At 41.0% G+C, this 24057-nt stretch overlaps 1 protein-coding gene across 1 annotated transcript in view; it reads right to left on the bottom strand.

The window, feature by feature from the left end:
- Nucleotides 1-12667: 12667 nt before the first annotated feature.
- Nucleotides 12668-24057, bottom strand: part of lmx1al (LIM homeobox transcription factor 1, alpha-like) — a 104753-nt gene continuing 93363 nt past the window's right edge. Inside the window, exons 8-9 of the mRNA XM_060942545.1 lie at nucleotides 19088-19243; nucleotides 12668-12825 (exon numbers count right to left, since the gene is read on the bottom strand). Of these exons, the coding sequence (XP_060798528.1) occupies nucleotides 12668-12825; nucleotides 19088-19243 (314 nt within the window). The remainder of the gene's footprint in view (nucleotides 12826-19087; nucleotides 19244-24057) is intronic.

Raw genomic sequence — 24057 nt, 5'->3', positions numbered from 1 at the left:
AGGTGGTTCTCGGCATAGTATGGGGTTAGATCTTCCAGGGTAGCACCAAGGTAGACTGGCTTATGGGTATGTTCCAGCCATTTACCCTGCCATCTAACCCTAAGCCATCGATCTGCATCCCTGTTCCTTAGGTGGAAGAGGCTTACTTGGGTTTTATCAGGGTTAGCCCTTAGGTGGTTCTCGGCATAGTATGGGGTTAGATCTTCCAGGGTAGCACCAAGGTAGACTGGCTTATGGGTATGTTCCAGCCATTTACCCTGCCATCTAACCCTAAGCCATCGATCTGCATCCCTGTTCCTTAGGTGGAAGAGGCTTACTTGGGTTTTATCAGGCTTAGCCCTTAGGTGGTTCTCGGCATAGTATGGGGTTAGATCTGCCAGGGCCATGGCTGCCGTCTTCAGAAAGGACTCAGCATGCTCTATGGTCCTGTGAAAATCCTTTGCGATGCGGTAAAATTAGTGAAAATATTTCTGCAAATGTGCATCTGTCACATTCTTGGGCTGGATCTGTCCCTGTACAGTATACTACAAAGAACCATGGCAGAACAAAGTCAAAACTAACCTCCCGGTGTTGTCTCTGTTGCTGCTCAACACTGCATCGACGGACTTTTGGAGCTGAACGATTGGCAAATATCGTTGGCCCGACATCGTCTTTCTTTTTATTCAGGAAGACCCCATTAATCTTGCTTTTAATTCTATCGATTCATCGAAACAGGATGATTCAAAACGTTCAGATTGTTTTGAGGTCTTCCGATGGCATGAATCCATTTCTTGCGAATAGTCGGACGATTCTGGCTAGGTGAAAAGAGATCTCCTTTTATCGTCCTTCTTTTTAGCGTCATTTTGGCGTTTATATGCTGCACAACGAGGCGTACTTTTACTTATTTAAAAACCTATAAATTCAGTAAAAGTACTTGTAAAACTAACAAAACCGCAATGTAAGCAGAGGATATAAACAGCCGAGTTGCTCCAAGCTTCCACCACACCACGTCATCGCATACGTCACTTCCGCGGGAGGCCCGTCTGGTATTTTTAATAAAAATAATGTTCTAGAACACTATTTGGTCTCCGAAAATAAATGAATGTTTGACTGTTGAAATCTACGAATACTTAAGATAAGTTTAAGAGTAAATCCGCTGGAGGATCCCTTTAACACGGTTCTGCTTTAAAACATTTTGTATGAACACACACTTTTTAGCATGGTGTAATAAATGTCGTGAGCTGTACAGAGAGACGACAGTACGCTGTGAGATCTTCTGAGTCAGGAACTTGATGTCAGTTTTGTATATTTGTACATTTCATGTTTCTAAGTATTTTTAGTCAGAACTTGCAGACTTCAACAGAGCATGTGTAATGTGATGGGTGTTTTTAAATAAAATTTGATCTGTTTTAAACTATCAGAGTGAAGCATGGTGGTGGTAGCATCAGAGTTGCACATTAGCCTTGGCTTCTTGGTTGCTTCTCTGATTGATGCCCTCTTTACCTGGTTGCTGATGTTCGGTGGACGCCATCCTCGAGGTAGACTTCAGGATGTTTAAAGCAACATACGTTTTTATTGCTGAACCCGTCAAGACTATCAAACTCTTCAAGACCTTGTTTTAAAAACTTTTTATTCTCCATGATGCTGTTTGTTTAGGTTCTTTTAATAAACTCTGGGTTCTTCCAGATGCGTTTATATTTTGATCATGTGACACAGGTTGATTTCATTCAACGAATTACTATAGGTCACGTCTGATGAGAACTGGCTGTATAATAAAGGGCGTGAATATTTATGCAGTCCTTTTTTTTTTTTTTAAAGCTAGAATTAATTTTGTAAACTGTATTGAGTTGATTTTGATTTTATCCACCATTTCTGTTATGGGACATGAAATCCATTTCAGTTCTCAGTTATAAAACTACAAAATGGAGAAAAGTTCAAGGGGGTGAATACTTATGCGCAGTACTGTGTAAACTATAAATTAAAGCTTTTTGCTCAATTCATTTGATCAGAGTGTATATAGATTTTCTGAGCTTGAATTCACTGTGTGCTAAAAATGACAATCTGCCCACATTTCATTAAATACAGTACTGTGCAAAAGTCTTGGCACCCCATTTTTTCCATTTCATACAAACTTTGTTATAGGTTTCTACATTATCGAGTCAAAACATTACAAAAATATGTTGGAGTTCTAAACGTTCGTTTGTTTTCCAGCACAAAATGAAAGGTTACAGGAAAAGTTTGTATCTGAGCAGCATATTATACATGTTAAGAGAGTATTTTTCAAATTAAAAAAGAAAACATAATGAAGGCTGCCGGGTTTTGGTGCAAAATGAAGAAGCGAGTGTGACAAAGTGTCCAGAAGAACTGTGGCTGGTTCTGTAAGATGCTCAGTAAAACCTACAGCTCATTTCCACATGAAACTGCACTCACTCGACCTGAGACTACTTTTTGCTTTAAAAAAAAAAAAGTCTTACACCAAATATCGACTTTGTTTAATTTATTATGGCTTACTGATTACTGTTTATAGTATTTTTTTTTTAATGTTGCAACATTTAATTTCATTATTTTTAAGCTTCTTTTTTGTCTACAGCATTTCTTTACATATACCTAAGACTTTTTGCACAGTACTGTATTTCAGTACGTTTTATCAGGGGGGAAAGTCATCAAGGTAATTTTACATAAATAGGAAATATATCACTTTCATGCTTATAAATGATGAGCTGAAATACTGGCAATGTAATACATAGCTACTCTCCATACCATAAGGGAGCTGTGATATATCTGGTGTTTGTTATAGGATTTAGAAGACATAAATGTCTGATTTAGTCATTTTTCTCGTTCATGCTGTTTAAAGACACGGCACTTAATCTTTAACGAGCTACGCAAAATATTTATTCTGATCTATGAGGGTTGAGTGTTGAATATTTTCGCCCCGGTTCCTCATGGCTCGTCTCTTTTCTCTCCCATCTGAATCACTGTGTAATATTAAACTAAGGAATGTGTGCCGTCTCTCCCTCGTACCGTGTCTAGCTACCCGCTGGCAGAAGAATAAAAAGAGCGAAAGAGGGGGAGATCTGATGGGTTCACACAGGCCTTTGAGCACTGATTGGATGAGTGGGAGGACAGGAACACACTGACTAACATCCCTGACAGGATTGTGTTATTTTTCTCTGATTATCGGCCCAGTCACTGGGAGCAAAGAGCAGCCATATGTGACCTTCCTCTAGGCTATCTTCTCTTTCCGTTTTCCTCTTAAAAAAAAAGACAATGCCAGATCCAAGACACACTGCTTTAAAAAACAAACAAAAAAAATCCCCTACACACCCGTGAGGGGTGCCAATACTTTTGCTACCTTTTTTAAAAAAGTATTAAACTGTTTAATAGAATCTCATCTCATTATCTCTAGCTGCTTTATCCTGTTCTACAGGGTCGCAGGCAAGCTGGAGCCTATCCCAGCTGACTACGGGCGAAAGGCGGGGTACACCCTGGACAAGTCGCCAGGTCATCACAGGGCTGACACATAGACACAGACAACCATTCACACTCACATTCACACCTACGGTCAATTTAGAGTCACCAGTTAACCTAACCTGCATGTCTTTGGACTGTTTTCGAGGAACATCTTTAACAAGCTTGTGCAATTATGTCATTTGTATCACACTGCAGCCGTAGATCAAAAATAGATTCACTCTTAAAGCTCTTGGGGGTGCCAATAATTTTGCTGCATACGATTTGTGTTAGTAGTTTCTTCAGTTGTTTTAGGCTGCTGGGCCATAGAAGGTTCACGCTGCACGCTGCATGCTGCACGCTACACGCTACACGTTCACGTGAAGAACCGGACCCTGGGCCATTAAACTTCATGCTTGGATGTTCACGTGTTGCGTCTGTTCTACTTTGACCGAGTAACCAACAATATGGACTCTTCGGATGACGACGATTGCCTCATTCTGCTTTTACTGAGACAGAGGAAGAGAAAAAGGAACAGAATTTGGAGCCGAGAACACTTCCTTCTGAGAGAAACCCGTGGTGAATTTCACCGAACATTCTATAATCTGCTTGACAATCCCGATGAAGAACTATTTTTCAATTATACCATTCAATTATGTTTTTTCTGAAGTTTTCCCCTGAAAGCATAGTTATCTCCCTAGACCCGTTCTGATTGGCTGGCGCGGCGGTGACCGCATGCATTGACTGGAATTTCCATCTTCACGCCTAGAAAAAAGTGTGCATGTTCATTTCTCGCTTCACGCGTGAAGTGTGCAGCGTGCAACGTGAACGCCGTTCTATGGCCCAGAGCAAGTCATGCTACGTTTGTCCACTTTTCTTTACACGCGTGTAGCGTGCAGCGTGAACCTTCTATGGCCCAGCAGCCTTAGAGAAAATGTTGAATAATTATTTTTTATTTTTACCTGAAGACCATCTCAGATCCAAGAAGAGACAATTATTTACAGTTATAAGGGGTGCCAATAATTATGAAACATAATTTTTAGAAAGTTATGTAGTTCCTTCAGTTGTTTTAGTGAAAGTTCTGTATAATCGGCCTGGATTGTTTGTATAGTTGTTTTTGTCTGAACCCGATGATAATCCCAGATTCAAGAATTCGTACTGATTTAAAGTTCTGAAGGGGTGCCAATAATTTTAGTTTCTCAAAATTTCTGTAATGTCTGTACAGTTATTTATTTTTTATCTGACAATAATCCCAGATCTACAACGGGGTATAAGGGCTATTGTAGGAGCTGGTGGGCGGGCGGGGGGGACTCGGATATTCTCTAAGATTATAAAGTCACAGGTGGCACGGTGGTGTAGAGGTTAGCGCTGTCGCCTCACAGCAAGAAGGTCCTGGGTTCGAGCCCTGTGGCCGGTGAGGGCCTTTCTGTGCGGAGTTTGCATGTTCTCCCCGTGTCCGCGTGGGTTTCCTCCGGGTGCTCCGGTTTCCCCCACAGTCCAAAGACATGCAGGTTAGGTTAACTGGTGACTCTAAATTGACCGTAGGTGTGAATGTGAGTGTGAATGGTTGTCTGTGTCTATGTGTCAGCCCTGTGATGACCTGGCGACTTGTCCAGGGTGTACCCCGCCTTTCGCCCGTAGTCAGCTGGGATAGGCTCCAGCTTGCCTGCGACCCTGTAGAACAGGATAAAGCGGCTAGAGATAATGAGATGAGATGAGATTATAAAGTCACAAATTTACAAGAAAAAAACCCTCATGCTTCCTAGCTGTAGTGCATTCTGGGAAATGTAGGAGAAAATGTATGCACGCGAGTGTTTTACTGGGAAACACACCACCTATATTTTTCATCCAAGCTCCATCTGGGACATAAATGGAGAACCAAAACCGGGACATAAATCTCTATCTGTCACTCGTGAGGAAATTGATGAATTGTTTTGATAAATTTGGGTACTTTTTGTTCGTGAATGCGTCAATATAATAAAAAGAAAAATCACAGATTGGCTTGAAGACATGAAGTTTATCTTCTCGTGTTGAAAAACTTGCATTTTTCATACGAAATACATCAGGGCTCTGAGTGACATATTTCACTCCGACGACGTCACTCCCAGTGTTTTCCCGCTGACTAGACACACGTCAAAATGGTGAACTGGTAAAAATTAAAATTATTTTGATGATCTTGCATTTTTTTTGTGTGTGTGGATGTGTCCATATAATATAAAGAACATTACACGTTGGTGCGAAGATATGAAGTTTATCATCTCGTGTTGAAAATATTTCACTTGTTGATCACTTGTGAAATATACATTCACCACTAAGATAAATTTCATATCTTCGTGCCACCATGTAATATCCTCTCTATATATATTTAACAGTTATTCCACAAATACATGTCGTACATGAGCTGATAGCCAATGAGGTGCGTAGCACCGAGACGGCTATAATCCGTGTACGACGAGATTGAGTGGAATAACTGTTTTATTCTATCCACATTCACTGGATTTTGATAAACGGAGCATTTTTATTTTTATTTTTTGCAAATTTGGTAAATAAAAACTTTATTTTTTCAAAACGTCTGACAAAATCATTTCCGCTTAGAGTGTAAACAAACCGGCGAAATGACAGGAGCAATTTGTGAAAAATGCTATAATAATAATTCTTGAAAAATAAAAAAAGACGTTCTTACCATCAAATACTTTTATTCCATATTTTTTTGCTTTTTATTTTTTTATTTTTGGGGTTTTTGTTTTCGAGTAGAGTTTTTATTTCATCCTCGGTTGGTTCAGTAACACACTCCGCCATTTTCTTCTTCTTTGGGGATTTTTGGCAGTTGGCAAATCAACTTAAAGGTGCATTACTGCCACCGACTGGGCTGGAGTGTGGAACAGGAAATATTGCGGGAAAAACTATATTCTTTTCTCTATTTCTGTTTCTTTTAAATACTTGATTACAAAGTGATGTATATCTGACTTGATGCGCGCCGCCATTTTGTTTTTCTCTACTCACGGTATATGAGCTGATAGCCTAGTAGTAGAGTAGCCAATCAGAGCATACGATTGCTCATATCCAGTGAATGTCGATAAATATTGTTTAATAGAGGAAGAAAGACTGCATTTCCTATGACTCTCAGCTCAGCCGTCTCAGAGTAACAGTGATTTGGGCAGATGAGAAGAATCCACACACTGAAAGTAATAGGAAGCTGCTCTTACGCAATAATTATACATTTATAAACATCCATCTATTATCCATAGCCGCTTATCCTGTACAGGGTCACAGGCAAGCTGGAGCCTATCCCAGCTGACTATGGGCGAGAGGCAGGGTACACCCTGGACAAGTCGCCAGGTCATCGCAGGGCTGACACTAGCCTGAGCCCGCCCATCCTAAGTGTGACACAACACGAGGGCCTGTTGCGAGCTTAGTCTGGCAAGGCAAGCTATCTCCAGCTCTTCCAAGCTCCCGAAAAATCGGGAGCCAATCAACTTTGAGCATCTCCAACGGCCCTGGGTAGAGGCGTGTTCAAGGCAGTGACGTAGTAGAACTGCGACCGAAAGCCATAGATTGTTTACAGAATCTATGCCGGAAGCACTTCATTCACTAGAAACATTACGAACATGGAGCAGCGGCAAGCCTTTGACACAGCGGTAGATGCTGTATTGAAAGCATTCAACGGGAAGTTCTCATTGAAAATGGAGCAAAGAGCAGCCCTGGAGGTATTTATCTTCTTCCTGTTACTCAAGCAGTTTCCGTCGCATCACATACGTCAGAGGAAAGAGTGATGTGATTGGTTTAAGTTTCGTCACAGCCTTTTCTGGCTTCGACCAGTAGCAAACTGAGGCATTTCATGGAGGCGGGTCAACCACGCCTTTGGGAAACGGTTGGGCTTAATATCTTTGCCAGACCAAATGCTCGCAGAGCTTTGAAGTCGCGTTAGCCAGACTAGGCTGACACATAGAGACAAACAACCATTCACGCTCACGGTCAATTTAGAGCCACCAATTAACCTAACCTGCATGTCTTTGGGGGAAACCGGACCACCTAGAGGAAATCCACGCAGACGAGGGGAGAACATGGAAACTCCACACAGTCAGCCGCTGGACTCGAACCCAGAACCTTCATGCTGTGAGGCGACAGTGCTAACCATTCCACCACCATGCCGCCTGTTTATAAACAGCTCAGACAAAAACAGGACAAACCTGTGCGCTTTCTATATTAATTTCCTGTTACATCCAGGAAGCCCAATAATCAATCATGTGTTTCTCAGTTTCCTGGCTGCAGTGTATTCTGGGCAATGCAGTTAAAAATCTCTTAGTGCTTTTATTCTTTTAAATTGTGTGATTGAAGAGAAAAGAGTGTGTTTCCTGTAACTCTCGGCTCAGCCCTGGTGTCTGTGGTGTGATGATGTTGATCCAAACTTGTAAAGTGAAGCGATCTGGTTCCTTTGAAACGGCTGAGCTGAGAGTTATAGGAAATGCAGTCTTTCTTCCTCTATTGAACAAAAAAACCCACTACTTTTCCAAATAATTTTTCTCTAAATTTGAGACTTTTAAATCTCAGAAATTCTGTTTTTGTTTTTTTTTTCCCTCAGAAGATTACCCCTCACCTCAGCTCCATCTTTTTTTTACACTGGCCCTACTACGTCATCGTTCAGATCAAATCATTTGTGCTACATTTGTTTCCAGTCAAGAAAAGTTGTTCTTTTAGTTTTCTTTTTTTAAAAAAAAGAAAGAAAAAAGTGTAGTGTGTCATGTTTGTACAATTATTTTGTCCTAAAGGGTGCCAATAGTTCTGCAGCTCCTGGCAGAATATGCTTGGAAGAAGACGGTAATTAAAGAGACGTGATCATATCAACAGCGAAACCACTGATTATATTGTAAAGGCAAAAACACAATACACAGGAACTACTTGAACAGATCACAGAACAGAAAAAAAAAATCGATAAAATTAAAGAGTAGTGCCGTCGATTCTCTGGCGTTTCAGCAGTTACTCTGATTGAGTCCCGGATCACAAAGCACAGTGGCTTTAATATCCCTGGTGTCAGATCCAATCACAGCTTTCGGCGGCTCCATCTGCTTCATATCACATCCACAGTCCAGAGGGTTGAAACAATAATAATAATAATAATAATAATAAATGCTCTGTACATGTCATAAAATCTTTTTTTAAATAAGAAACATCTCACGTATACACACTGTCATGCAGGAGAAAGCAACAGAATATCCAGCAGTATCATACAGAGGAACGAAGAGAGACAGTAGCGCTACTCGCAACCATATTAGTCATGATACGAACACGTTAAGCGCAGTATATTAGAGCACAAGAACATTTAGCATCACAGGCCCCCAAACACTGGGGCGCCATTACTTTTAAACACTAGTAGTAAAGATGATGCGGATGCTGGAATAATGTACCTCTACCCTGTAAACGCGAGACCCTGTTGGCAGTGTGATGACCCTGATCAACTCCAGCGTTAAACCTCACACAGGAGAATTGAACAAACACCCACAATCCCTCCTTAAAGCATTTCACTTCCATCTGAGACCAGTTCCTTCAGAAACCTGAACAAAGGGTGGCTTTTATTTTAAACAAACAAACATTTAGCACTGTTTCTTTAGGCGGAAACATCAAAAGTACCCTGTGCCGCAACTTGAAATGATCGCATTATTAATATTCCACTGATTTATTTCAAGATTTCTCCTGAAGCTCAGTGGAGAAGAGTGGGACAGAAACACGATGATCATCACGATGAACCTGGAGGGAGAATGAAAGATACAGTACCTATGGGCAGGTTACTGAGAGCGAGAAAAGGATGAAAAAATAAGGAAAGACAGGGAAAGTAAAGTACAAGAGGAATCCAGGAAAATGTCGAGAAAAAGTGAGAGACAGAAAGAGAAGAAACTATATGAGATGAAGTGATGGAAATAAAAGTGTTTTCACAAGGGAGAAAATGACAGAGAAGAGGGGAGAGGGTGAGGGGGGACAGAAGAAAGGACAGGAGAAGAGAGGAGAAGATTAGGAGACAAGAGAAGAATAGAGAAGAGGAGAAATTAGAAAAGAGAGGAGGAGAGAGGAGAGAAGAAGAGAGGAGAGAAGAGTGGAGAAGAGAAGAGAGGAGGAGAGAAGAGAAGAGGAGAAAAGAGAAGAGAGGAGTGAAGAGGAGAGAGGAGAAAAAGAAGAGAGGAGGACAGAAGAGAGGAGGAGAGAGGAGAAAAGAGAAGAGAGGAGTGAAGAGGAGAGAGGAGAAAAAAGAAAAGAGGAGGACAGAAGAGAGGAGGAGGAAAGAGGAGAGAAAAGCAGAGGAGAGAAGAGAAGAGAGGAGTGCAGAGAAGAGAGGAGGAGAGAAGAGAAGAGAGGAGGAGAGAGGAGGAGAAAAGAGAAGAGAGGAGGAGAAAAGAGAAGGGAGGAGAAAAGAGAAGAGAGGAGGAGAGAGGAGAGGAGGAGAGAAGAGAGGAGGGGAGAGGAGAGGAGGAGAGAAAAGAGAAGAGAGGAGGAGAGAGGAGAGGAGGGGAGAAGAGAGGAGGAGAGAGGAGAGGAGGAGGGAAGAGAGGAGGAGAGAAAAGAGAAGAGAGGAGGAGAGAGGAGAGGAGGAGAGAAGAGAGGAGGAGAGAAGAGAGGAGAGGAGAGGAGGAGAGAAGAGAGGAGGAGAGAAAAGTTCACATACACCGCCAGTCAAGTTTTTGAACATTATGTTGTTTTTTTAAATATTTAATTTTTATTACAGTTTATCCATTATTATCGATGAGATATTTCAGATAAATCTGAAAAAATTAAGTTTCGTAATTTTTCACAAACACTTTGGGATTCATCGTTTCATTTTCAGATTGAAGACTCAAAATGAAACAAGCGTGATGATGATGATGATTATTCCTAAACTTCTGTTCCTGAATGAAGTGCTTTACTAACGCAGCTCTTATTTGATGAAATAGTTCAGTATTATAAAACGTCAGCATTTTACATCCTGACTTCTACAACTTCCTCTTTCGTGTGATCGAGACTGAAAAAAATTTAAAGAAAAAAATAAAATTGTAAAAATTCACACACATTTCTCAGTTCATTATATTTCTAACTCACATGAATAATTCTGTATTTATCTTCAACCCATTTCACCAGAAACTGCTCACACAGTGCGTCCAGAACCTCCTGACTGGCAGCGTACTTGTTATAGATGGCAAAAAATTCCAGTATTTAATGATTTAATCCCACGCAAGTCCACCTGACCCTGTATCACCGGGCGGATTTGTGTCGGCCTCGCCTTAATCACTCTGGTATGCACCCTTTCCCTTTGCTCTCTGAACCCTACTGAGACTCCTTAAGACTCCAGAGTGCTGCTCGGTTTAGTCTTTCCCGTCCCTAATACTCCTAAATTACATCATCAAAGGCCGAGTCATTAAAGCGTAATCACGTGAGGATTACAGCGAGAACAAACGTGTAGAATGTGGAAATGTAATCTAAGTAAATTTACTCAAAAAAAAAATTTAAATGACATTCATTCCGAGAAATCAGAAAACACTTCTCTTTGGGTCTGATTTGTTGTTTTTCCTTAAAAAAAAAATAAATAAAGGTTGAGTGCAGAAGTTTGTACCCCCATGGCTTAGGGGTGGGGAAAAAAAAGTGAGATAAAACAGGACAGATAAGTGTGCAGCGTCCTACCTCTTTAATTACTGAAAATAATCCTTATACTTTTGCAACAACAGTGTTTGACATAGCAAATTGCTCTCAGATTGCTCTGAGGTTGGTAAAGTGGGTGTGGCATCTCCTTTTTTGTAGACTGTTAAAGCTAGACGGCCTTTCGACTTCATAAAATCGGTGAAATTTAGTTCCCTCTGAAATGTGGTCATTGTGATGTATGTTTATTTCTGTAATATCTCACAAAATATCAGGCCATTCTGTGGCTGGGAAGTTATTTAATTTGAAGGGATTCCCGAGCAAAAAGTAATGTGCATGAAATCGCTCGCTTTGCGCAGTCAGGCAGACAGAGGAAGTCCGTGTGTGTGTGTGTGCGCGCATGTGCAGGTTTACCTTTGAGCGTGCACTGACAGTTCCATCATTCTGTCGCTAAACAAACAGCTGATCACACCGAGGTGCTCGCTGAGCGCCGATATTTATTAGTTTGGTCCTGCGTTTCCTTTCCTTCATATATAACATAACGGCTTTTCTTCTCACTTTCTTTCCGTTACTGGAGTCAGTCTTTCACATTTCATTCGCGCACTCACGTCCTCCATTTTTCTCTCCTGTTTCAAATTTGTATCCCACAATGCCTTGTGCGAACGGGGAAAGCCCACCACGTGATGCATGACATACGGTAGTAGCTTGTATTGGGTCATGGTGAAGCAGGAAAAAATAGCGGAGAATTTAGGGTCACATGGCCTTAAATTCATGAATTGTTCTATTTAAAAAAAAAAACAAATAAAATTGGAAGTCTGTGATTCAAATTCAGTAGCTTTCGGTCCACTGAACAAAAATAATTAGGTGTCGGGGAAAATTCTTTTTATGACCTATACTTGAAAAATCTGAAAGGCAGTGTAACTTTAAAGGAAACTGCATGGCAAAATGGTGTACAGTTTATCTGATATCATCCCACCAATATTTGACAAATAATCTACAAAAAGTAAATATATTCATATCTTAAGATACAAGATTGGACCATCCATAGAATAACTTGTCTTGTTGCTGTGTATGATTTTTTTTTTCCTCCATTTGGGGCATGAGGGTGCACAAACTTTTGCACACAACTGTAAATGTGATGTGGGTTCTAATTTGATGATATGGATGAAAGGCTTCCTATGCAAGATTTATCTTCTGTGTGTGTGTGTGTGTGTGTGTGTGTGTGTGTGTGTGTTGTTTTCCCTTTTTTTAATATATGATGTATTTGTGAATGAAATCTATCACACTATTTGAGACGGATGATGAGGTAAAATGTTGCTGATCAGCTGCCTAATCGAATATACAACATGCCTATGATGTAAATGTGTGTGTTTGTTGGTTTATTAATATTGATTGAGGCTACAATGATCATATTCCTAGTCGAACCCTAAAACGCATCACTTCCTGTTTACTATTGAAATCATGATCTAATGGTATTCCTACAGGACGGTGAGTGACGTAAACTCATGTGTGACTGCGGGATGAGATCCTGCAGGCTTAGTTGGGCAAACATGCTGGGCTTTGAGCGAGGCTTTGTCTGTTTGTTTGCTGCTTCTCTTGTGGATTGCCGTGGAGTTAGTCTGGGGTCAGAGGTGAAGAGGGGTCACGAGGTGAAGTAGGAGTTTTGCATCGAATACAGGCGGTCAATCGGATTTCCCACGCGTCCTGCCAGCACCCCTCCCTCAGCCGTCGCCAAGAGACAATCGCCGAGGTGACCCAGGCTTCCATCGCTGTCCAAGTCGTGAAAAACGGTCTCTGAGTCTGCGAGCAAGAAAAGTCAAATTTATTCATCAGCTGCACAATATAAGTATGTACACCCCCCAACCCCCTAGAACTGATCTCTTTGAAATATTTCTTCAATAATTAATTCTGACTGTAAGAGAATGTCAGTTTACTGTACAGTAGTTTGAATCTGGGTCAAAATGCAGTAAATAATAATAAAAAAAACCCAAAACATAACATTACATTCTCAGTAAAGTCAGTATACTAATTATATAGCCGAGTAATGACCGATGATACAGCAATGACTTTTGGAAAAACCGTGAAACGTTTCCACACAGTTTGTCCATTTGTTTCCATTTGTCACTGTTGAACAAACTGTTCGAACACATTTTAAGAAAAATGTGGGAAAACACTGGGAGTGACATCATCAGAGTGAAATATTTGGAATTATTATATATCCAGGACACTTTTTGCATGGAATAATAACATGTATTCTATCCACATTCACTGGATATTGCGTGCTCTGATTGGCTACTCTACTACTAGGCTATCAGCTCATATACCGTGAGTAGAGAAAAACGAAATGGCGACACACATCAAGCCAGATATATCACTTTGTTATCAAGCATTTAAAAGAAACAGAAATAGCTAAAATAATATAGTTTTTTTTCCCGCAATATCTCTTGTTCCACACTCCAGCCCAGTCGGTGGCGGTAATGCACCTTTAAGTTGGTTTGCCAACCACAAAAAAAAACCCTAAAGAAGAAGAAGAAGAAGAAGAAAATGGTGGAGCGTGTTACTGAACCAACCGAGGATGAAATAAAAATCTACTCGAAAACAAAACCCCAAAAAATGCAAAAAAAAAAAAAAAAAGCAACAAGATATGGAATAAAAGTATTTGATGATAAGAACGTACATGTATTTATTTTTTCACAACAACAAACATAGTAGCATTTTTTGTCAACATTTATCTTTTTTTAATAAGATTTATTTATAAAATTATCAAAAATCTTATAAATTTTTGTCAGCATTTCTCAGGAGAATAGTATTAATTTTACAGCATGGATCGCGATAACGACTGTGTTCACAGCGAAAGCGAGTTTTACTACCCTGAGGAAGAAGAAATAAAAGAAAACATTTCAGGAGAAAGCTAAAAACCTGTAACTGTTGCTAACGCCGAGCAAAAACATGGCTGAATCCTGAATGACTCAATTTTGTATAAATAGGGGACTACATAGGCGGCAAAATGTAGGTTTTTTTTCCTGCCATGGAAGTGCACTTGCATACCGAGGAGGAAGCAATTTGCATTACAGCCGTGAATGAGGATTCAAAATGGCGCCTCGGTTTTCCCTTTCAGGCGCTCTCGTTTTCTGTTAGAATTTGGTAAAGAAAAAAATATATTAATTAACAGCTTAAGGTCGGTCTGTATTAGAGCCCTGCACTCCCGCAGGAGTCCCGCGGGACTCGCGGGACCCGCCACAAAGCAGTGCGGCGCGGGACAAATTTTGAAAGCTCATTGTGGGCGCCGGCGGGACCGGAAGTGCACATATGCGCGCGCGGGCAGGAGCGGGAGTGCACATATGCGGCGCGGGTGGGAGCGGGAGTGCACATATGCGGCGCGGGTGGGAGCAGGAGTGCACATATGCGGCGCGGGTGGGAGCGGTGATAAGCTGCAGTCCTGCTAACTAAAAACGTGCTTGAAATAAAATTTATAAATTATTAATTTATGTCTATCATATATAATTTGTGCTAGATATTTTACTTGGCATTAATAAAAACATTTTAAGATGCCTAAATTTGCAGAGAGTCAGATTGCCAGATTGAGTGAGAAATGGCATCTTAAACTTACCATTGATCATCCTAAGGGGAAATTCTTTATTCACTCTAATGACTCGCAGTTCACACCCAGCTAGCAAGAGAACCATGAGTGAATTGATTTACTTGTTGCGTTAGTCTACAACTTTAATCAGAGAGACATGTTACACAGTGACAGTAGGCTTGACTCAATGCTATCCCAGAAATCCTTCCTGTAATATGCAAATTTGGCTGTCCAATCAGAGGCGGCCAAATTTGCATATTACAGGAAGGATTTCTGGGATAGCATTGAGTCAAGCCTACTGTCACTGTGTAACATGTCTCTCTGATTAAAGTTGTAGACTAACGCACGCAGTAAATCAATTCACTTCTTTTACTAGCTCTGCTTTGCAATAAAAATAAAAAAAAACATTGGTACAAAGCAAGCCCATTCACTTTTTTATGCTGATCAGAGAATTGCAATGGTTTTTCATGTGATAAAAATGTGCTATTTGCGATTAAATATTTTAATCGTTTAACAGCACTAATTGTTATTATTAGAGATACTACATGCTGAATTCAGAAACAAGGTAAACAATAACAAACGTGAGCTGTAGATATTTATGCTCAAATCCACTCAAAGTAGGGGGCGGGGCACCATCACGCTGTGTCAAGACAAGAACTTTCCTGAGAAATAACGCGAACGTCTGCATCATGTGGGATTTGCGGGCGCAAGCGGGACAAAATATGGCAGGCGCGGGCGGGAGCGGGACTGAAAATCATAATTTTTTTGTGGGCGCGGGCGGGAGCGGGACTGAAAATCATAATTCTTTGCGGGCGCGGGCGGGAGTGGGACTGCACAATGCGGGCGCGGGCGGGAGCGGGACTGAAAAATCTGACCCGCGCAGACCTCTAGTCTGTATGGTGAAATACCATGACCTTGGCCCTGAATACTGATCTCGGCCCAGAGGGCCTTGCTCAGTACTTTCAAGACCTCGGTCATGGTATTTCACCATACAGACCTCCCAGCTGGTAAATAATATATATTTATTTTTTTCACGGTCCAAATCCTGCACTCTGATTGGCTGACGAGTGGGTCGGTATCCTACGGTACGGACCCCAGTTACGGACCCCGGTTACGGACCTCTGGCGACTCGCTCGTTCACAACAACAACAACAAACATAGTAGCATTTTTTGTCAACATTTATTTTCACATTTCTCAGGAGAATAGCATTAATTTTACATCATGGATAGTGATAACGACAGTCTTCACAACGAAAGCGAGTTTTACTACCCTGAGGAAGAAGAAATAAAATAAAACATTTCAGGAGAAAGCTAAAAACCTAACTTGCTAACGCCGAGCAAAAGCATGGCTGAATCCTGAATGACTCAATTTTGTATAAATAGGGGACTACATAGGCGGCAAAATGTAGTTTTTTTCCTGCCATGGAAGTGCACTTGTATACCGAGGAGGAAGCCATTTGCATTACAGCCGTGAATGAGGATTCAAAATGGTGGCTCGGCTCGGTTTTCCCTTTTGGGCGCTCTCGTTTTCTGTTAGAATTTAGTAAAGAAAAAAATAAATATATTATTTACCAGCTTAAGGTCGGTCCATATGGTGAAATACCATGACCTTGGCCCTGAATACTGACCTCGGCCCAGAGGGCCTCGCTCAGTACTTTCAAGACCTCGGTCACGGTATTTCACCATACGGACCTCCCAGCTGGTAAATAACATTTATTTATTTATTTATTTTTCAAGAATTATTATTATTGTTATCACATTTTCCCCAAATTGCTCCTGTTATTTCGCCGATTTATTTGCATTCTAAGCGGAAAAGATTTTGTCGGACATTTTGTATAAAGTTTTTATTTATCGATTTTGCAAAAAACAAAAATAAAAATGCTCTATTTATCAAAATCCAGTGAATGTGGTTATAATAAGACAGTTATTCCACTCAATCTCGGTGCTACGTGCCTCATCAGCTATCAGCTCATGTACGACTCGATTTTGTAGAATAATTGTTAAGTGTTCTATTCCCTTCTAGCAGGTTTCATTCATTTGGTTTGATAGCATGCAGTATTGTTAGCGTATCGCTTATCTAACGTGTATTACGTCACTCTACACAATGGAGAATGAGTGTTGAATATGGTTTACGATATTGCATGGTTGTCAAGACAACATGACGTCACACTTCGGAGACGTAAAACTTCTGCGCTAGTAAGCACTGAGACAATCTGTAAACAAACATGGCCGCCAGGTTTGTTTCGTTAAATACGGAAGATTTGGGGAGAATTTTGAAAGAGAAAGACGCTTTGAACACCCGAAAGGCTACCAAAACTTCATTAGATACAGTATTCTTCACACATATTTACAAGAGAAAAACAGGAGTTTTTGGAGTTGGACCATTTTTATTGTTAGAACTTTGATGTTTTACATATCAATTGGATTAACAGAATATTGAGTTACATTGGATCAGGATCAGAATCAGCATATACAGTGGAGTCCAAAAGTCTGAGACCACACCGAAATTTTTTTTTCATTTAAAATTGGAGAATTTTAAAATATTTAAGACAAAGAATATATTTAAAACTCTAAATTATTTCTAATCCCTATTCGAATGTAAGCCAATGTGTGATACTGACTACGTTAACTGTTTTATACTGTATAAAAGGTCTGATTTTCCTCATGTCTAATCTCTTCTATTGAAGCATGTAATCAGATGACGGTCTGATGGATTTGATCTAAAATGGATCACCAGGTTTTACGTAAATGTGTTGTACATAAACAGCTGTCATTAAACAAAAAAATACTACATCGATAAATTCATGTAAATATATCAAAGATTCGACTTTTCACTCAAATTGTCATGAGTAATATCATGAAAATGGTATTAAATTAGAAATTAATGCCCAACAGAAGCATTTTCACCCGTGCTCTTAGACATTTGGACCCCACTGTGTATGTATATGTAATCAGAATATAATCAAGACTATAAATATGTGGCAAAAAAATTTGAGTAGTGAAAACAAGACCAAGTGTTGCACTGTGCTAATGTGTCAATGGAAATATGATGAACATCTCAAGTGTCTCAGTGACACTGGTGAAGAAGACAGCACCATGCCAATCAGCTGAGGGATTTTATCTACACTACTGTTCAAAAGTTTGGGGTCACCCAGACAATTTTGTGTTTTCCATGAAAAGTCACACTTTTCTTTCCCACCATAAGTTGTAAAATGAATAGAAAATATAGTCAAGACATTTTTCTGGCCATTTTGAGCATTTAATCGACCCCACAAATGTGATGCTCCAGAAACTCAATCTGCTCAAAGGAAGGTCAGTTTTATAGCTTCTCTAAAGAGCTCAACTGTTTTCAGCTGTGCTAACATGATTGTACAAGGGTTTTCTAATCATCCATTAGCCTTCTGAGGCAATGAGCAAACACATTGTACCATTAGAACACTGGAGTGAGAGTTGCTGGAAATGGGCCTCTATACACCTATGGAGATATTGCACCAAAAACCAGACATTTGCAGCTAGAATAGTCATTTACCACATTAGCAATGTATAGATAGTTTTCACTGACGTCACGGCATTCCGGGGAACGCCCCCCAGCCGCCATCTTGCAGGGCAAACAAAACGGACCATCGCCACTACCGGCTACATTATCTCGGACGAATTTATGAAGTTATATAGTCAGTTTTCTAAAATAAAGATCAATGTCGGCAAAATCAAGCAAACAGAAGTATATGGATACATTGGACGACATCTCACGACAACGGTATGCAGCCAAAAAACAACGATATTGCACCAAAAAACAGACATTTGCAGCTAGAATAGTCATTTACCACATTAGCAATGCATAGAGTGGATTTCTGATTAGTTTAACGTGATCTTCATTGAAAAGAACAGTGCTTTTCTTTCAAAAATAAGGACATTTCAAAGTGACCCCAAACTTTTGAACGGTAGTGTAAACACTAGTAGGCCCTACTTTTGAGAAATAAGTTACAACATCCTACAGAGCACAAAGAGGGTATTAGAAATACTAATCTTTTATTACTTTTTTACTGAATGTACTGATTTAACGGTTTTACCCAAATAGCATAATTAATACTAATTAAATGCTAATTTGCATACTTTGTTTTTTACTCATTTTTCAAACTTTGTATTCAGTATACAGCCATCTATGTGCCCACCAATTTCCATGTAAATATCTTGAAATATAGAAAAGTTATGAAGAAAAAAACATTTGATCTCATTGGTTAATGAGGCCCATTTTGGACCATGTGATCCTCATACAGAATATCACGACCGTTTAATAAAAATTATGCCGTTTCTTCAATCTTTGATTTGTAATATATCAAGAACAGATAAACATATTTTAATTCTGTAAAAAAAATATGTTGTTCTGCATTCAGTTCTGAATTCAATGAGACCAGTTTCAAGCGATTTGGAAATTCACCTGCTATGCCTAATATAAGTGCTGGGAGTGAGTTCAGTGCTTACCGTACGGGTGCATCTGATCGGGGCCGAGCTGCGGGGGTGTGAGACCGTGCCGGAACTGCTCACCCCCGTACAAGTTTGGGTCGAGAGCCAGGAGCTGCTGTCGGGGCATGGAGGAGTATGAGAGCATGCCCTCTAACCCGTGACTGCTCGAACCGTCTGTGTGGAGACACAATAGTACACAAAGCTTCTTATGAAACACTTATGAAGCCCTTTCTTCATCACCTGTGTACGCAGTGTGGAAAATTCATTTAAAAATTCACTAAAAGGTCATCAGAGTGTGTTGATAGTATGTTTTCATCTTTAACTTTGCCAATATTTCTGCTACTAAAGCAGCATGTTTACAGTGATATTATTAGTGTTAACTCTCTGGATCTAACACTGCACATCCATTTATTTATTTATTTATTTATTTATTTATACACAAATCTGTTATTAATCTCCATAATTTGTCCTACCAGCTCTAAAATCCGAGACCATGTGCTAACGCTTGTTAGCAAACTTGGCTACTAGTTTACACAGTGGAATATCCTACATCTTAGCTAGCTTGCCTAAACCTGGCTAATAAATGTAACTATATAAAAGCCTAGCGTTAGCTAGCTTTCTAGCGACCTTGCCTAAAGCAGTAAACAGTTATCCAAATGTTAGCTAGCTTTGCTAAATCTGGCTGAATATTTTAACTATATACAGTAATGTTATGCCTCATGTTACCTACTCTAGAGTTCTAGCAGTGTTGGCTAATAGTTTACACAATATAATATTTAATGTGACATGATGTGGTCAATGTGCTGGTTCAGGAATCATTTAATTCACTCCCTTTTCTGAACTGACCGTGACTTGGCCTAGTGGTTAGCGTGTCCGCCTCTGGACCGGGAGATCGCGAGGTCTACTCACGGTTGCGTCATACTGAAGACCATCATAAAAATGCTACCTACTACCATCTGGAAAGTTATGCTGCAATACAGATGCGAGTAGGCAAGTCAAACTCTCGCTGTTACCAGAGGACCCGCCTCTCACTGTCACCCTAGCTGTAGAGGCAAGAGGCCGAGGGCTATGGAAATGGAGATCGGCGCCACACCCATATGCCTCAAGATGTTGGTTAGTACTAGGAAGACCAGATCCTGGCGTGAGAGGGACTTTGACTTTTGAGTTTCTGAACTGTTTGAGCTGATACCCATCCTCAAAGCTAGTATGCATCATCTTGTTTCAATACATTTTATTTCCTAATGTGTGGCATCCTAACCACGTGTTAGTCCATTGCTCAGCAGCCAGTTTGGAAAAGTCACGTGAGGTCATGCGCAGGCCAAAGGTTGCAACTGCAGAGCTACGGCAAACAAAATCGCCTAGATCGATCGAAGACTCCTAAATTGAGGCAAAAAAACAACAATTTTAAGGAAGTATCTGACATTGTCAGAGGCAAAATGCACCAGAAAACAGTACAGTGTAGTTCTCCTGAAGTGACAGTAGTCACCCAGGATGCAGGCCAAAACGTGTTAATGAGCCTGCTAAACTCAAGTTCGGACTGCGTGGCCCTCTTTGCCTGTTCGGTCGTGATCCCCAACAGGTTGCTGATCAGGGGCGGCATGGTGGTGTAGTGGTTAACACTGTCACCTCACAGCAAGAAGATCCTGGGTTCGAGCCCAGTGGCCGACGGGGGGCCTTTCTGTGTGGAGTTTTCATGTTCTCCGTGTCTGCGTGGGTTTCCTCTGGGTGCTCCGGTTTCCCTCACAGTTCAAAGACACGCAGGTTAGGTTAACATGGGGTGGCCTTGGGCTGATGTGCCCTTGAGCAAGGTACCTAACACCTTACTGCTCCCTGGGCGCTGTAGTATGGCTGCCCACTGTGCGTGTACATGTGTTCACTGCTTCAGATGGGTTAAATGCAGAGGATGAATTTCACTGTGCTTGAGTATGTGACAAATAAAGGCTTCTTCTTCTTTAGCCATGGGTCTCTGTAGAATTTTCTTGTAGGCAATGAAAATATGACCTTTTTCATGAGTCATATTTTCTTCTCTGCACATGTGAGCAATCCATTTAAGATACTGCATGGTGATAATATATCTAATGGCCACAGTCTTTATTATTTCCGAGATGTCTTCATTCGAGTAAACGAAGTGAAATGCTTCATCCTTCTTGTCAGAAACCTTCTGGCACTACCCACCCTTCACCATACTACGCAGACATTGTGCCCAGCAAGCTGCAAGCTTGGCCATTTGATGCTCACTTAGAAGCCATGCTTGCGTGCCGTAGATAAAGTCATGAACGAATGCATGCTTCTATGATCTTCTCGTGGTCATGGACACCCTAAAGTCTATTAGCACAATTCTCAACTCATTAAACTTCGCTGTTAGACTAGCCACACGGTGTTTGGGGAAACACCCATCTTCCGTATTGCTTACAACCTGCCCAAGATACCTAAATTCCCTCACATTCTCGATGGTCTGGCCGTCCATACTAAGCAATATGCAAGGGATTGGTCACTGAACACCTGTGTTTTTGTTTTCTTGAAGGATATCGTCAGCCCAAAACGCTTACAGGTCTCACTGAGTATGCTCAAAACTTTTTCGGCATCATACACGGATTTAGAGAAAAGAACAATATCATCTGCATACAAAATCCACTTGACAGCTTCCGTTCCACATGTTCTGCCTCGGCATCGTTGCTATCTGTTAGTACAGAGGTGCGGTATGTTGAATTCAAGATCAATTCCCCAGCCACCAGGGAAGGCCTTATCAATTTCGCTGGCCACAACTTTCAGCACGAAGTTGAAATAGTAGTTGAACAAGCACAGGGATTCTTGGCTTCCCTGTCAACATCCCGAGCAAACATCAAATTTGATCTTTATTCCACTGATCGATGCTGTCGTGTCCACATACAGTGCTTGTAATGTCATTACAAGCCACTTTGCACCAGTTCACATCCTCGGCACTTGGAACAAGAAGTCATGAGGAATATAGTCCTAAGCAGCAGACGGAAGAGACGGAAAAAACACGGCAGACAAGCTGAATAAATATTGCTGACCAGCTTTCCTGATGGAGGGTTCTAGTTCCGCCATGTTTGTTGTGACCTCGCTCGTTATAATATTATAATGAGGATAAACTTCAGCCATTTCCGTACCCAAGCAGCAGACAATACAGAGCGTGATTCAAGTACATAGGGATTATTCTAGCTCCATAGCGTACTATTCATCTTTTTAATACATCGCCCCGTGCCACTTTAACATAATGTTAGAGAGATAGTTCTTAATTCGTTAGCAACTTTTGCTAAAGTAAGCAGCTGTAAGATTAGTGTAGGGACAGCCACAGTCCCCGTCTAGAACTGCAAATCACATCAACTAACTCCCGCGATGACCTACGTCACGTCGTTCATGATCACCTATGTCACGTCACCCCAACTCTATAAGTGACCCGGTCACCGTCAACTCTCTCTCTCTCTCTCTCTCTCTCTCTCTGTTGATCTTTGCATCATACAGACATATAGAGATACCCCCATTCATCGGACCATCTGAAATCACAACGTCTGCCTTGCAAGAAAGAAGACTCAGCGTGCTTTCGTATATACCACTGGCCACGGTAAAGAGTACCTAAGTTGCGTCGTCTCACTCAATTGAGATACAACCGGTTTATTTGTTTATTATAAGTGACATTACGACTGCAGCCCAAGCAGTTAATTAAAAGTTAGAAGCGACCGGATTCCTTCTGACTTAATCGCTGTGCACATTATCGGTCAGAGACGTTTCCTCACGAACGACGAAGCTTCAGATCAAGGACTTCTCTGCGCCTTCACAGGAGCGACCCACGAGCCTTCTGTGAACCTCCGCGAGCACCCAAAACTCCGCGAAACTTCGGGACATCTCTGCATTCCTGCATAGGAGCAAGATACTGGAAGTAAGGCTGGCATTTGGGCAAACTAGTCTAAGGAATTAGCTTTATGAAGTAGTGTGAATTTAAACTCAGAAACTGTTTAATTGTGCACACTGTAGACACTTAGAGTGTCGAGTTAATCACTGTTGTTCTACATTGTTCTCTCCGTTGTTTTAATAGATAGGTTGTTGCATGCTCTTCTCTATCCTCTCTAACACCCCTTAATTTCATTATTACACACACTTTGACCTCATCAAGATTTCAGTGGATTTGGTAATGTTAAAGGTAGTGGAATTAGCAACCAAGACGAATTCCTTTGTCTCAAGAAAACCACGAGGTGATTTTCCCTTCCCCCCAACACCTTAGATAACATTCCAATCTCTGATTTATTTACCTTGCGTGTCCTCGCACGCATCTCCAAATTTTACAGCGCATCCTCACACATACACACATTCTGTCCGTGCACCTCCCGCGCGCATACTCAAACTCTCTCTCTCTCTCTCTCGCTCTCCCTCTCATACACACACACACACACGCACACACACACACACACACACACACACACACACACACACACGCTCATCGAATGTGTACTACCTCACTGTTTGTGCCTTGTCTATATATTGCTGCTGACCATATTGAATGTATTCAACTGCTATTACCCATTTAGTATCGTTGTTATAATAAATTCAATTATTCTGTTAATCTGTGCTTGTCCGTTTTGCTGCTGTATTCTTGAAGTCACACAATCTCAAAGAACTCCAAATTGCCTTCACCCAAGTGTATATGAATGCTATTGGCTGTAGTGTCTATGTAATACGGTAAGTAATACATTATTGCTGCATCAGTAGTGATCATAATAATTTGGAATATACCATAATTTAGCTGTTTGGTAATTTATTATTAAACACCAAAATTAATGGTATTATTAATGAGACTGATTTAATGAGACTGATCACTTAAGGGGCGGCACGGTGGTGTAGTGGTTAGCGCTGTCGCCTCACAGCAAGAAGGTCCGGGTTCGAGCCCCGTGGCCGGCGAGGGCCTTTCTGTGCGGAGTTTGCATGTTCTCCCTGTGTCCGCGTGGGTTTCCTCCGGGTGCTCCGGTTTC

The sequence above is a fragment of the Neoarius graeffei genome, chromosome 16 (genome assembly GCF_027579695.1).
Source record: "Neoarius graeffei isolate fNeoGra1 chromosome 16, fNeoGra1.pri, whole genome shotgun sequence".
Classification (NCBI taxonomy): Eukaryota; Metazoa; Chordata; class Actinopteri; order Siluriformes; family Ariidae; genus Neoarius; species Neoarius graeffei.
The sequence above is the reverse complement of the archived record's forward strand: the minus strand, read 5'-3'. Positions and strand labels throughout refer to the sequence as shown.